The sequence below is a fragment of the Pieris napi genome, chromosome 8, assembly GCF_905475465.1.
Source record: "Pieris napi chromosome 8, ilPieNapi1.2, whole genome shotgun sequence".
NCBI lineage: Eukaryota > Metazoa > Arthropoda > Insecta > Lepidoptera > Pieridae > Pieris > Pieris napi.
In genome coordinates this window covers 9,302,269-9,319,051 of record NC_062241.1, presented here as the reverse complement: position 1 = coordinate 9,319,051, position 16,783 = coordinate 9,302,269, and the positions used below count along the sequence as shown (strand labels likewise).

The following is a 16,783-nucleotide window of genomic DNA, read 5'->3' as shown; positions in this document are numbered from 1 at the left end:
GTCTACACGTACAGCAACACTCGGTGTCTAAATCTCCAGAATTACCAAGAAATGAAAACAAAGTATGTGAGGATGAGGAATATGAAGATGTAATAGACTTTGAGAAACTGTATGCATGTCCCTCTACGTCGTCATCTGGATCTTGTCTTCAAGGCTTAGTTTCTGACGAGTTGGAGGAGTATCTAAGTAAACCGAGAGCCGCCAGCTCGGAAGACATTTTAGAGTGGTGGAGGACGCATGAGACGGAATATCCGATTTTATCCAAGATGGCTCGTGATTTTCTTTCGATACCTGCAACTTCAGTACCTGCTGAGAGATTATTTTCTAAAGCATCGCTAGTAATTAGAAAACATAGAAATAGATTAAGTGATGAATCAGCGAGGTGGTTACTTTGTATTAATTCTTGGTCAAAAGAATTAATATAAAGTAACCAATTTTTTTTAATTCGAAAACAACCATATTCATATTTAGTTTTAGCCACACAACAAAAACCTCTCGGGGTTTATATCTGCATGTTGGCGAGCCGTTCATATCATTTCTTTACCAATTTATAGGTAGATACAATAATACATAGGTATTTACATAGGTACATTAGGAGAATTTTTGTGTAAGGAAACGCTTTGACTTGTACTTATAACTTTTTGAACTCGTTTTGTATAACGTTTGCAAGTCTAATGGAAGTTAATTATGTCGATGCTATTCTGTACTGTACTGCAATTTTTTTATTTAAATAAATGTTAAATTGCATAGATTGTCTTTATTCTACAACTCTTCCATCCCATTCCATTAAACAAATTAATTATTATTAGTTAGTAAATCATCGCTGAAGACAATAGTCTTTACTAAATAATTAAATAAATTTACTAAATAAATAAAACTAATTTAAACTAACGTGTTCAATAAATAGCAATAGGCTAATAGGTATTTGTAAGTCTCGCAAGACTTGCAAGACTCTTGCTGCAAGACCAATACCAAGACCAAGACTGAGAGCGCAATACCAAGACCAAGATCAAGACCAGGTGTATTGTCGCAAGACAATACCAAGACTGGGCTAAGTCTCGTCTTGGTCTTGCATTTGGGCAACACTAGTTATAAAACTAAGTGGCCGATAGCTTGAGGCTTTTGTATGGCGGGTGTCCCCCAATAGGGTATAAGCCTGGTCAGTCAGTGACTTCCGAATTGCTATATTACCCTTGAACGCGTTAAATTTAGCGTATCAAAACTTATCGAAAATTACTATATTGGTCTCTCTATTGCATTGAAACACGTATCATTTATTTTTAAATTTAAAGAGATACTCTATTATTTATCTTATAATGTAAATTATGATATTCCTTGACCTCGTATACGTAAAACGTAAACATGTTTTTCCCTATTTCTTAAAGGCTCTACAAAATATTAAAGAATTATTTAAAGTCAACCGCTTTGAATTTATAAAATGCTCAGAAGTTGTGAAGTTATTGCACAAACTTCTTAAAGAAACCTTAATGAGACAAACTGTTTACGGAAAAAACAAACGCTTATAACTTGGAGTTGTATTGTGCACTTAGAGGTTAACGGTTCAAGGATTTATGTATATTTTATAAAATGTAATTACAAATAGCATAAAACACAAACATAAATAGAATTCGATAACTCGGCTATAGTACTTTTTTGTATATCAATAAAAATCAGTATTTTTAGATCATAAAGTTGGCCTTTTAACATAGCGTGTGACTCTCATCCCTGAGGTCGATAGAATTTCTGTCTATGTGCGCATTTAACATTCGCTCGAACGGTGAAGGAAAACATCGGGAGGAAATCGGCTTGCCTTAGACTTGAAAAGTCGACGGCGTATCAGGCACAGGCGGCCTATTATATTGACGAATTATCACGATACATAAATCTGAGGCCCAGATCTAAAAAAGGTTGTAGAGCCACTGGCTTTTTTATGTTTAGATCAAGCGTTCGACCTCGCTAAGTAGAAAGAATACCCACTAGAATGTAAGGCACCTTTTAGATACTAGTGTACCTATTGAACGCCTTTTAATAACGTAAATTGAGGGTAGTCCGGTATAATATCTGAGCAACCACAGTTACTTCCTGCAAAGCTTAAACTTTTCTATATTTTTCAGTGCCGGAAATAGGCGGCCTCGCGCGACGTCCTGGCTGTTCGAGTGCCTTCTCAGCGCCGTCACCAGCTGCACATCATGATCCAGGTAAGATTAGGTTTCTCTCTATTACGTTACATGAGTTGCGTTAATGATCCCGACGTCCGAATAATCTTAAATACCTACATTGCTGTTTGCTTATATTATTGTAACATGATTACAGAGGTAACGCTGTAAAATCATGTATTATGATGATGTTATTCTATGAGTAACTTCAATAGCAAAACTATAAAATTAAAGCAAGCAATTTGAGAATTTTAGTACAACGTGACTAGAATGGCAAATTAGAAGATAGGTACGGCAAAGTTTAGAAAATCAAGTAATTTGTCAAGGAAAATGTAATTTTAAACAAAGGTCTAAAAAGTAGCCTTATTTATATCTATCCTCATTATCAATGGTAGGGACAATATTATTTTTGGACTTTCTTCAAGCAATTTGCCACCTTTCAAACTCATAACTTCACAGTTAGCCCGCTGAATATATCATCTTCTTTTACGTTTTTTTCTGTTTAGACCTAACTCCTTAAAAATTAATACAAGCTTTTACCAATTGCTATAGTTTAGTGACACAGGGCAAAATGTAATAACTACTTCTTTATAGGAAATTGGTAGAACGTAAATTACCAACTTAATTTTGACGTAATAAGCAGATTGTATAATTGAAATCGTCTAGCTTTGCGATGAAAATTCAGTTCAAAAGGTGAAATGCGAGGGTTGCTAATTACTTTAAAATATTTGACAAATCCAGCAAATTGTTTTAATTAGTGTGACTCATTTGCGATTCAAAATGTATCTTGGCATATGAAAGGAAAAATCTCAATCGCGTCCGTCTTTGTCATGTCTATCTAGCAGTACCTACTGCGGCGTACAGGCATACGCTTATTTGGCCGATTAAGATATGATTTCAAACTCCTACTCTTGCGCTGTTCGCCGAAGGAGTCTGAGTTACTAATACTTCTGTTTCACCGTTCTCTCAGTCTCTTCATGATAGTGTCCGAGTTCGGTATGAATTAGAGAATCCTGAAACTGTGTGGTCTACCCTAGACTAGCTGCTGCAAATTTTAAAATTACTCAGCTTGACAACCCTTTACGGGTTTCGTTTGAAACAACTCTCATTCGGTTAAGTAATTAATTCTTTTGCGCTGGAATAAACCACTTGTCTACAGAAAGCGTATTTTAAATTTTTAATCAATCTCAACAATAGTGTGAAGTAATAAAAGAATAACATTATCTACGTTTAAGTGCGAAACTTGTTATGTTTTATTGTTGCCGGCCTTTATGCCGCCATTGCGGTAAATAATACCCGACATATATCTAGATTATTAGTTGTATTGGCTACGTTATATTATAACATCTGTCAAGTACATTTTATCTATAAACTGAAATCAAAGATGAGATTAAAACTAACCTATGAAGTTTTGTCTTTTGTTTTCATGCCAAAACGTTTTACTTGAGTCGCGGATTTACCTAGATAGCTTAGTACGTATAAAATGTATACTACAAGATGTGACTACAATGAAGTTTTTTTAATGCTAGTAAAATTTGACAATTTTTTATTACATAGGCAAACTATGGCTATACTATTTGGCATGTCTGGGATGATCTAAAGAGACGAGCAAGTTCAGTGATATCAGCTCCACAAAACATTAGGAAGCTCCAAAGAGTCATTGCAGAAGAGTTAGAACTGGGATCGCATTTCTCAAAACATTATTAAAAAAACATCGTGGAAAGCATGCCCAGTAGGATTCAAGCTGTGATTTTAGCAATAGGAGGTTACACTCGTTATTACGTTTTTAGTAAACTAGTTGTAACTTAATACAGACAAAACCGTTTACGACGACATTGTTTAGAACTTTAGAACAACATACCGGTTATATTGACCAAAATCAAAGGTCCCGAATGAATTCTATTGTATTAGGTACTTAACAACGTCATCGGCTGTTACGACTATCGGTTTTTACGACCATGAGTATACCCTTCGATGTCGTTATAACAGATTTTGACTGTATACTTAAAAAAAGTAAAAAATGCTGACCATTTCTTATTGTATTGTCGTGTACATCAATAAAGAACACAACGAAAATTAAAAAAAATAACAGAATTCACTTCACGCGTATTAATTTACACGATTATAAGTATACAGACTACGCCAGACTATTAAATTTCATTTAACATCAGTTGGAACATAAATATCCTTAGGTGACCGTTTTTTTGCGAAATAGTTAATATTATAGAGTTCTACCAAGACTTAGCGCAGGGAGCCAGTTATTAATTAAGAGATTGGAATAACAATTAATAAAAATGGCGAATCAGCATATTGTATGCATTAAATACCGATGCAGTAAATGTAATTATTTTTGACCTTTCCGCGTAATGGAGTGAATAAAAACGATTGAGGGCGACAGTTCAATTACACAACCATTTATTACGCCAGATAAATGAACCACTGTGCAATTAATATTTAATATTAATTCTGGACACCTTTATCGGGACTTTGATAGACATGACATATTTATGATAAATTTATAATTTAATACTAAAATGTGCTTCCGCGGTACAGCTCGTCTATACAAACCCAGTACAAATAAACATTAAACGGTTTGTTTTTCTTTACTCGAAATCAAATTCAGGGTTAAACGCAATTAATTGAATCTTCTGTGATGCGCGTAAACAAGAATAATTTCGGATTGAAGTTAATAAACCTGACACTTTACTATGAAATTATCACAAGTATTTATTATATTAAAATAATAATATATGTGTTTTTAATATAATTATTATATTCGGTTTGTGCACGCTGTCCGAATGATCTATGAACGATATCATCACACACATTGGTTGCAAAATTTATAACTTCTTCTATTTTTTGTTATGTGTTATGTTCTTTGCGCGGCTTTTTATACATAAATAAATTTCAATTGAATTACGAAATCGCATGCTACATGATAATCGCATATTTCTAAGTTGTAATAAACACTATTATAATCTGATTACTAAAACGTGTTTCCCTGTAAATAGTCGTAAATAAAGCTGTATGTTGCCAAAACAAATTTTTACCTCGCATACACAAATCGTACTACTGCTAACATGGAAATTTTGGCAAACTAATAGCTAGAACCCAACAGCGCTGCCTGCGATTTATTCATAACAGTAAATTGGGCACATCGTATCCGCAGGCTTTATAGGATAATTGAAAACTAGCCGTTAACTAAAACTGACGTAAAACGGATGATTCTTCCATTAGCATTTTTGTTAAGCTAGCTCGCTATTCATCACTAGTAAATTAATGCTTTCAACTTTAACGGTTACCCTTTATGTGGGAGGATTGGTTGGAGGTACTGTTACTCCATCCTATAATGGAAGTATTGTCAGCCAATAATCGGCGTCCATGCATCGGGTTGCCTCGCTCCCTATGGCGAGGGGGGCGATGGTTGACCATGCGTATAACGTGAGCACCACGAGTAGCACCCCTACTCGTGGTGACTGGTCGAACTTGAATTCGTGTATGCGGTGATGTTAGTTATCTCGACTACGTATTTGCATGTTGTTCCCACGAGAATGTAATTGGGTGCTTTTATTTCGCCATGCCTACTGCTGATAGAGGACAAATCTGTTTGTTTTTTTTACTATCAATCAACTATTAAATACTTAAGATGTCATGTGGTTGCAGCTCTTTACAAAATTGTGTAAAACAAAAAACTTGGCGATTTAAAGAGTGGCGGAGAGTTTATTGCCAGTTCTTCTCGTCCGTTCTACGCCCTTGATTTGAGAACTGGTAGTAAATGTAAAATTAGAAGCATTTAGCATTTAATATGTGTTTCTTTTTTGACGTTCATAACTGTACATTGTGTTACCTAAATTAATAAATGATTTTGTCTTTGACCAATCCAACCACAGACTGGTCCAAAATCACTAGTGGCTTAAGCTCAAGAAGTTGTATATATACTTAGCGAACGGAATAACTGCTTGCTAGTGTCAGGGTACGACGTTGTGGTATCTTAATTGTTTTGCTCCGATCGGTGGGATTTTCAACAACAGTTATCATCATTAAATATTTCCAAGGAAAAGAGCATGAAGGGTTAACAATTCGATGCGTAACGGTGTCGATTTATTCGGTTCAAAAAGCTTATCGCGTCACTTCAATAGCGATTTTAATGATTGACTCAACAAGTTAACAATTGGATTGCACCAACTAACAAAGAACTCTGTTGATGTCATCTAACGATGGAAGGCATTGGATTTATCCGTAACGCTTATGTCGTAAAATTGGAATCAGATTCACTAAGTAGTTGATGACGATTCAAGATTCTATAGAAAGGGTTTTGTAATTGTATTGTATGGATTAATAAGAAGCTTTAAGTATACCAAAAGGCCATGGAGAGTTCTATTCTTTGGTTAAAACTTAAAGACAAAGTTAAAAACCGTGTAATCCGAAGCTTTACTAACATAACCGATTTAACACATACAAAAAATACGTGTGGCACTCGGGGACTGCCGCGGTAAAGCTATTGCACAGCATTTTTTATAAACTTATGCAATATAATTATTTATTTATTTTTTGCAGTATTTTTTTTCTTTGATATTAATTCAAGTTTTTTCTTTGAAATTAATTCAATCTACCAGACTCAGACTAACACGCCTATCCGATCACGCTAAACCGATGTGAGACGCAGTATGCGTTCTGCCCCGCTCTAACGCGTATTGGCCGCACCTATATTACGTCATCGTGTGTTAGGTTTATTTCGTTACGGAATTTCTTGATTCGGTCGCCGCGCTCAAAGCCCGCGATAAAATCTATGCAATAGCTTAATATGCAACAGCTTAATAACTTAAAGAAAAATGGGCCGGTCACATTGCTTAAGTTTGTGATGACAGATGGGTCAAAAAGACCCGTACTTGGAATGGTCCAGTGGGAAGAAAAATGAGAGACCACCAGAAACCTGGGAAGATGGAATAAAAGGAGAGAGACAAGTGGATGGGTTTTAGGAGGCCTTCAGTCCGTGGAGATCGAGTACTAGTGTAACATAATGACATGGACTTAATGTAATCTCATGTAGTACTCGAATATAGTACCTACACGAATAAAGGCCATTTTTATTTTATAATTGTATGCATAGTTTTTAGGATATGGACTTTAAGGAACAAACTAACATTCGATTCTTGTCCTATACACTTGTAAATTACAATACTCCTATTTTTTTATTTAGACCTGGAGGCAAACGGGTAGGAGGCTCATCTGATATTTAGTGATAGACACTCACGTTGCCACAGGGCTCGCAAGTGCGTTGCTGGTCTTTAAACCTATGCATTAATGAATCTCCGTTACAGTTAAAGGGATCAATTAGCATCTGGCGATATAGAAATTATTGCGTAAGTATGCAGAATAGACGAGAAACAGAGATTACGACATTGTCTGGTGTCTTTATGAATATCAAAAAAGAATCGTTTCATGGTTAGTCCACCATAATCAGTATTTTTGTATTACTACAAAATTGATTAAAGGTATCCTTATTGATTAATTTATTACTATCATAAATATTATTTCAAAAGCCCTGTATGAAAATACAATAAAATCGACGCTTTGCTGAGAAAATCGTGTTCATGAAAACAAGCTTTCCATCGTAAAGGATTATTAGATAGGAAACGAGTTTGCGTTTATTTTCATGATTTCCCTGCATGGCTGTAGTTAAATAACGCATTTTTACTTGTCTTTATTTACTACTTGGTAAGGACAAATATTATGTAATGGTATGCAATAGAATTTCATTATATTTGTGAAACTATTTATTAAAATCTATTTAAACTGAGCTTTTATGTCACTCAGTTATTTAAATAAAATAATATGTCTCTTGACCACGATTTCTGGACACTGGAAATGTAATTTCAATTAATTCGCGTGTATAATCGTTAATAATTTTATTTAATGTAAACTAGCGTAAAGGAAAGACAAAATTTTATTACAATTACCCATTCGTCTATTTCTCTTAAAAATCTTAAGTTACACCGGATGTGGTTAAGTGTATCGATTATAATGTGTCCTTGATCCGTTTAATAGGGCAAGGATGAAGCCTTTTTATTCACTGTTTTTATTACAATTGTGGGTTATGAAGTATGCAAATCCGTGGTTTACCATTTAAAAAATATATAAAGTTACAAGTTACGTCCGTTAACCACATAGTCGTACTCAGAGTGATTCATTATGAGTTTCGTAAACACGTAAACGTAAGTTAAGTCTAAGTTAACGGAGATAATGTTTGGTGGCGATTGGTTTTTTTTTTGGAGTTTCAAATTACACCCATAAATATTGTTCTAATATTTCATATGTATGGATATACATACGTAAATGGTCTATCATATGTATATGCTTACCGCAGTGTGTGCCAGGACTAATCTAAAACTATCTATTGATTCTGAATGAACGAAACCTGTTAAAAGTCGTATAAAAATATATATTTCTAAGTACCGTAATAATCGTTATCTCTTACATAAATCGTAAAATTGCCGAAAAATAAATAATCCAACAATTGTATGAATAAAATTTTATATATATCAGGTAACATTCCTTTACTGAAGTAGAGCTTAAGCTAAGCTCTCTCATTAAAGACGGATTCTTTTGTAAAATCGAGTTCGAGACGTCTACAGTTCAAGACACACGGCTTAAGTAGTTGAACACGGTGTTTCAACCGGAAATATCTGTTCTACTTTTTACTTTCAACATGTCTATTTTAATATATGTTAAAGTTATATATCAGTTCGTTTGTTGTCTCTCGACGTCCGCCCTCCCCTAAACTTCCAGGTTGATCCCTTCTCCTCACCAGGTCATCTGTTCATCTCTTAACAAAAGCTTTTTAAATGGAAAAGTGTTAAAATTTTACCATATAAAAGGCCAGTGATACATCAAGCCTTTAAAGTCTGGGCCTTACATTTCTGTATCTGTTTCGAGTTTGTTTTTTCTAACATGCAGGCCTTCTGTGCCTGACATTTATTGGTGCACAGCCGGAGTTCGAAGCTACATCCTCAGGGGTGAAAGTCGTACGCTAAAGCCACTAGGTTAATACGGCTGAAGTTGATGAACTACATATTTTAAGTCCATCGATTGATGCATTGGGTCGAACTCACGACTCTTCACGTTAAAACCACTAGGCTTTTTGATTACCACATAACTAATTTGAAGTCTGTGTAAATCTGTAGGAAAAAATAACGGTTTTTATAGGCAACAGAGTTGGTGTTGACACTTTACGCCTAGAATGAAACGTATGATGTCTGCATTATACCATAACGCCACAACTTGACGTCCAATAAATACAGATTATACAAACTTTCAAAATATGAAGTATCGGACGTTACCGGATCTTATCTCTGTCAAAGCAATAATAAATAAATAAATCTGTGGCGCCACAACCTCTTCAGGTCTTTGCCTCAGATTTCTGAAGCTGTTTTAGCATCATTTTTAAATCTAATAGGCAAGTGGGTGATCAGCCTCCAGTGCCTGACACACGCCGTCGACTTTTTGGTCTAAGACATATCGGTTTCCTCACGATGTTGTCCTTCACCTTTCGAGAAAATGTTAAATGCACACATAGAAAGAAAGTCCATTGGTGCACAGCAAGGGATCGAACCTACGATCTCACTTATTTGAAGCCACTAGGTCAACACTGCTCTTTGTCAAAACAATACTAAATATTTTATACATTACATACATAATTATGTCAAATGAATGAAAACCGCAGACGGAATCTTCTAGTCAATAATAATTTAACGCCCCTTGCTCAGTTATCGGATTATGTCAACGTAACGAGATAGTAAACACTAGTCGAGAATTCCTTTTGTAATTTGAATCACAATAGAGATTTTAAAGGAATTAACTCTTGAATAAGAGGATTACGGACTTCAGGGTTTTTCATTGTGAAAATCCTTGGCCTGGTTGTGAATTAGAACTAGCTACTGCTGTATAACTATAGATCTGAGGAACGCGTTTGTAATAATAGTATCAATATCAAAGGTCTTTATAGATCTCACTGCTAGGAGTAAGATAATAATTTGGTTCCACCACCCACCCTGGCTCGCTCGGGGCCGTTCTAGTATTACGTAAGCAAATTTACTGCAATTTATCCCCCCTCCCCCTTCCTCTTGTCAGCAAAAGTAAGCAAAGCTCTCATAAACAATAGTACATAAACGTATTAATTTTTTGTAGGAATCCTCGAAAATACATTTCGTTTTCAAGCATAGACAATGTGTGGTTAATATGTGTGAAAAAGTAAATAATTACTGTTGACGTAATCACCAAATAAGAAAATCAACCCCCCACCCCCCCATAAAGCTTACGTAATACTTAAACGGCCCCCTAGCCTAGTGCCGATTGACACTTGTCAAAATTTATTTATCCTTCGCCGTATGAGAAAGTTTTAAATTATATGGAAAGAAAAGTCTATTGGTGAACAAACGGGTTTTAACGCACCTACTGCGCGTTGAGAATTGGGCGAGAAAACCTGTAATTAATTTTTTATTAGTAGTTCAACCTTTTACTTGTATAAATATATATAGGGTAAACGGGCAGGAAGCTCCGATGTTAAATGATACTGTCTATGCACACTCGGAATGCCAGAAGGTACGTGGGTGCGTTACCGGTGTACGCTCTTTATTAGAAAGACCCGCTCGGTGGTTCGGAAATATCTAGATACGCAGTTAGTTCCACTACTATGTGGAACTAACTGCGTATCCAGAAATATCCGTGTATATATAATATATATATAGAAACGCAAAGTTATGGAGCAACTTTTACAATTTGGTATTAATTTAATTAATAAATCTTAGCACCTACAATTCCATACATGTAAATCAACGAATAATAGTCACGGCAATTTTTTTGGAAGCTATTTATATAGTGATTTATATTATTAAATTAACTTAAATGATTTTAAATTTTGCCATAAGTTAATAAGTCTGGTTATTTTTCTTGTTCTTTCTTGTTCTTTGATGAAGAAATATTCTAGAGTGAACTTTTAAGGTGTGACACGGACGGAATGATATGCAAAAGAGAGGAGCCATCGGAACCTTCTCGAAGCCAAAGAGAACATTCTAGAACGCCGTACGACAAAGACGGAGCGACGTGCGAAAGGGATAAAGAGTACGTACGTTCTAGAATAGAGCGATAATAATAGTACAACCGCTACTCAGTACCACCCCTGCCTAGAAAGTTCTCGAATATCGTTAAAAAATATTCCCAGGGATATATAAGCGAGCCGCGTCCCATCAATTCAGTTTCGAGGGCGATTTCGAAGGATTAACATCGAACTGATAAAGTGCGAATTGAAGACAAGTATTAAAGTACTGTGTGAAGTGCGCGTAATTGAAGTTACTAGTGTGGTAATTAGTGCATTTTCTTTTTAGTGTAAACAAATTCCACGATGATTTATTTAAAAATAAACCCTTGAGAGATCTACGCCGTTTTCAATCCGATACCCTAGCTCATAACAATATGTTTCATCTAATAATAAACTCATTTTCGCATTTATAATTTTAGCTAAGATTAAATAGTATTGCAGTTGGCAACCTCGAGGCTTATTACGAAGGCAATATTCTGTTACGCGAGCTGAATTTATATTAACGAGCTAAGTGTCACCCCTTGCGTAAAATAGTTGTAATTTTTTACTTAAATTTATTTACAATGAATTAATTATTGTAATGGGGTATAATTAAGGTGGCCGAATGCATGAGCAGAAAAAATAGGCGCTACAATCTGTGGTCTTATTTATGTATCTGTATATTATGTGTATCTGTTTCGCGACCATTATTTTTTTTCTAATGCGTGACACACGCAGCCGACTTTTTGAGTCAAGGCAGTGTTTCCCAACGTGCGCACCCCCCACAGGGGGCAATTTGATTGTTAAGGGGGCTATTCGAAAATTTATTTAATCTGTTTCATTGTTTTAAAAATTTACTTAGGTACCTACTGTGTTTCGTTAAACTTTTTTTCTAAAACTTATCATTTAAGTTCATTAATTTAACTATTGAATTTTATAATATTAAAAATTATGTATATTACATAGGGGGGCCTAGCCATTTTGGAAAGGCTAAGATGGTGCATGGCACAAAAAAGATTGGGAAACACTGGTCTGCGGCATACTGGTTTCCTTACGATGTTTTCCTTCACCGTACCAGCTAATTTTGAAAACACTTGTAGACTAGTCTGGGTACTGGAGCACAGTCGGGGTTCTAACCAATGACCTCAGTGACAGAGTCGCAAGCTGATACCACTATGCCAACACTGCCAAATTCATGAACAGCGAATATAAAAATAATATAATTATTGTACGAATCAATACGATTTAACAATGACGTCAAGTTTGAATGTTTTATACAAAAGATATCTTTTATTTAAATCCAAAATCCATTGCGAAGAAGTCCAGTGGAGTAGCTAGTCATTTATAATCTGCAGATCGCGAGTATTCTTCAAAGCATCCTTTCAAATCTAGATGTATAAATCATATTGAATTTTCAATAATATCGAAGGTAATATTTCATCATAGAAAACCAATACCCAGATGAATGCTGTAATATTTTTACGTACTTCGATGTATACGCAGTTTATTCAATCAAATGGAAGCAAAGACTGTGTTTAGTTAAAGCCAGCCCTTGTTCGTTATTTGAGTTAAATTTAAATCCGTTTATGGGAGGCAACGGGCAGGGTCACGTCTAATAAAGTGCTAATTGTTTTAGAAACCTGCAGCGAGGGTTGCAAGATCTGAAATGCGGTAGTTTGATCCATAAAGTGTGCAAGAAGTGCTTGAGACGATCTGTCGTATAACGCCAGACTCTCGGTATTATCTCAAATAATAGCGGTTGATCCTTTTCACCTCGGTTGGGCATGAAAACTATACCGTTTCGGGAGTTTATTATATACTAGCTGACCCGGCATACATTTTGCCATGTATATAATTTTAAGATGTCTAATTACATAGATTTAATAAATAAAATTGGCAAAGAGTTTTTACCGTGATTGACCACAAATATTTTACTGATTATAAATGTAAAATATCTTTTAACTAAACATTTTTTTTTTTATTGTAACCATGTTTATTATTGCTGGAAAACATTTTTTTAAGTTAAATCAAAATAACTATATACTATACTAAAAAATAGGTTTTGATCGTTGAGGAGTGAAAATTTAGGGTTGTATGTATTTTTTACACATGATAAAAAAAATAAAAATATTTTTTTTGGGGTGGACACCCCTTCTCACTTAGGGGTTTGAAATAATGTAGTAGCCGATTCTCAGACTTACTGAATATGCATAAAAATTTTCATACGAATCCGTCGAGCTGTTTCGGAGGAGTATAGTAACGAAAATTGTGACATGAGAATTTTAAATATATAGAGACATATTCATTTTGAATATTTTAAATAGATTGTTATGAATAATCATTGCATACAATTCGACTGATTAAAATTAAGCGCGTCCCGTGTTTATTGTTTAATTCTTTATTGGAAACCGTACCACATTGAAAAGATACAATTTCAGTTGAAATTTTTGAATTATAATCCTTTCATTCCACGCTACGAATAGTTTTTAAACATTAAAATAGTTGGTACATTTAAATATGCCAAACAAATACGATAGTAAAACGGTGGCTATTTTCAATTATTCGCATTGTATGCAAAAGCAAATATTTTCGCTGCTCAATCGGAGTGGAAAGTTTTTCGACCACAATTTGTTTGCCTGTAAATATTTTTCACATAGTTCGTTAGTTTCACATGTTAATGTTCTGTTTTTGTTTTCAGGTAAGAATATTGCTAGATTTAGAATGGGTAAGTTCTATATATAGCTAGTAGAAGAATATATTATGGACCTCAATCCTGTATACTACTAGAGAGACTACGTACTCTTTAGAGAGTTTGACACGTATTTTTTATGTAATAGGAGGCGCAACTTATGTTAAGTGATACCGCCGCACATTGCCAGAAGGCTCGTGAGTGTGTTGACGGCCTTTTCATTGGTACGCTCTTTTCTTCAAGGACACTAAGTCCAATTGGTTCGGAAAAACTGCAATGGTGCGCGGCAAAAACTGCCTGCGATTTGTCATAACTAAAACTTTTCTGAAGACATTTCACATTAATACAACGAAAGAAAAATATACATTCTAAAAATAACCTCACTATCAAGTTTTTTTTATTCTTTTCTTTCACTTTTTAATTTGTACGAAAGTGTTATTTTCATTTTATTTTAAAAAACTTTTTAGATTTTTATTAAAACAGTTGAAGGTTTTTCTAAACCGTCAACCGACCGTGTTATTTTTTAACATGTTCAGTAGCTAGAATCAGTAGTGTAGATTTAAAGATATCTTGACTTCAGATTGCTTTTGTTTTCTTGATTATTTTATTTTTTATAGACGAGTATGTGATACGCGTTCTGTACTAGATAATTAGAAATTTAGGATTTAACACATTCCAGTTTCCTCACGATGTTTGCTTTCACCAAGTTAATTGAATAGAAAGAAAAATCGAATGGTGCAGCAGCACAAAATCTGTATGCAGAACAGCTGTGATTCTAACGCACCAACCCAGAGTCGTACACTTAAGCCACAAGGACAACTGCTCTTTTAAGTAGATAACTAGTATTTCCACGAAAAAAAATGTTAATCAAATAACACCAACATGTATTAATTAGTTTGTAATGACTATTAATACGAATTCCAATGTTTATAGGCGACATTATTCGTACAGAGGTCCTTACTTATAGAGGTTCTTGAGTGGCCCATAAAAGATCTACATACACTTGGGATAATCTGTGATCTCCGTCACGCAAACGATAAGAGTTAATATGGGTTAATACCGTATGATACAAAATTCATAATACGTGCGCCTTATATTGTATATCTTGACACTTCGGATGTTACATTGGTTTTCGCAATAGATAATGAAACGTTGTAAATTAATTCGTAGGATAAATTTCCATACGGCAACGAATCTCCTCTTCCCATATAAACTTCTTTATTCTTTTTTCTTATATCCGATTTTTTTTCTAAAATCCGATTTTCTACGGATCACGGGACGAATCTATATGATTTTTCTATAGTGACACGTCCCAAATTCTCTCAATTAATTTTGCTTCACAGGCAATCTATGTGCAACTAGTATGGTTCTATATATGGGATATATAAATATACAGTCTAACTGATATATTAGGCAAACTGGTGACCCAAATGTGTACATGCATGCATTACATACCATTTTCATCGGATTAAAACGTTCGTCCTTCCAATTAGCCCATCAAAGCTACACCCGCTGCACCGTTTTTCTAGAACTTCCCGCGTTCGTTAGCGCATGCGTGTCTCCATATTCCGTCCTTTTCTCACGTATTGCGCGGCAGTCTCTATTGCGCATCGCAACGCGCCGCCGGTAACGCTGCGAAACCATAACAAAACGATGCTTGCTGACTTTTCACAGGATTTACGAGTGTCCCCAAACGGTAGGGACAATTTACTTCAGATTTGTATGAATTAACGCAATGTATGCTTGTAGTAAGTAGATGCTACCTTCGACTATCGCTTTTTGTCTTCGCGCTTCAGGGAGGCTTATGAGAGACGCGGTTCGCTTGGTATTATACGTTGCTTTAATATAAACTCTGAAAAGGCGCCAAAGCTTGACCATTAATAAAGCAATAATGGAATTGATATTTAAATTAAAATTATTGAGGTTTAAAAAAACTATTAATTAATTTACTGAAAGTTATTGCGCATCAGTCTCGAGTTTGAAGTAATTTCATTGCGTATTACTGTAACGCGCAAATACTTTTCCGGTGTTTAAACTGCGATGTAACCAAGCATTTGTTTAAAACATAGATATATAAAATACAATAATCGACTTTCTTCACTATCTATTTCCAATAAATTCTATTCTTGAATATTTTTTTATATACTGCGTAGAAAAGTCACCAATGTTACTTAAGAGGTTATTGCGCATTTAGATGTGGGTAGTTTAAAGGTCATAATGGCGTAGTAAGGTCGTGGCAACTTGTTGCGTTGACGGGTTGACAATAAGGGAGCATCATTTTCCTGTTTACTGATTCATTCATAAATTCAATGAATGTCATGTTTCCTTTGTTATTTACTATGAATAGAGTTTATTAGCTGTCTTTGTTAACACGTCAACAATATTTATCCAATTTTGAGTTTAAAACATTATTTCGAATTAAATTAATGATGCTGCGAATTAATGCTATGCTATTTAATTGTACTACTAAGATTTATTAACTTCATTACAGCAACAGCGAAATAATAATATCTAGACTAGCTTACAATTAAAACTTAAAATACCATCTGTATCACTTTGACGTCCGTCGTTCCACAACTGAGCGATTCTTAAGCCAATTTCTGCCGGGCACCACCACTATGTGGAACCAGCTACCCAACGAAGTATTTCCGAACCAATTCGACTGAGGGTCCTTCAAGAAAAGAGCGTACCAATTCTTAAAAGGCCGGCAGCGCGCTTGCGAGTCTTATGGCAGTGCGAGTGTTCGTGGTGCGGTATCACTTTTTACATTACATGAGCAACCTGCCCGTTTGCCTCCTGTAATATATAAAAAAAAAACATATTTAGGATTAATTCACATAATGGCAAGAATTATTTCCTTAC

The 16,783-nt window shown here is 34.9% G+C and overlaps 1 protein-coding gene across 1 annotated transcript in view; it reads left to right on the top strand.

Annotated features, from left to right (window-relative positions):
- LOC125051686 overlaps positions 1–16,783 on the top strand; it is a 162,389-nt gene that overhangs the window by 46,034 nt on the left and 99,572 nt on the right. The window contains exon 4 of the mRNA XM_047652187.1: positions 2,115–2,198. Within this exon, the coding sequence (XP_047508143.1) occupies positions 2,115–2,198 (84 nt within the window). The remainder of the gene's footprint in view (positions 1–2,114; positions 2,199–16,783) is intronic.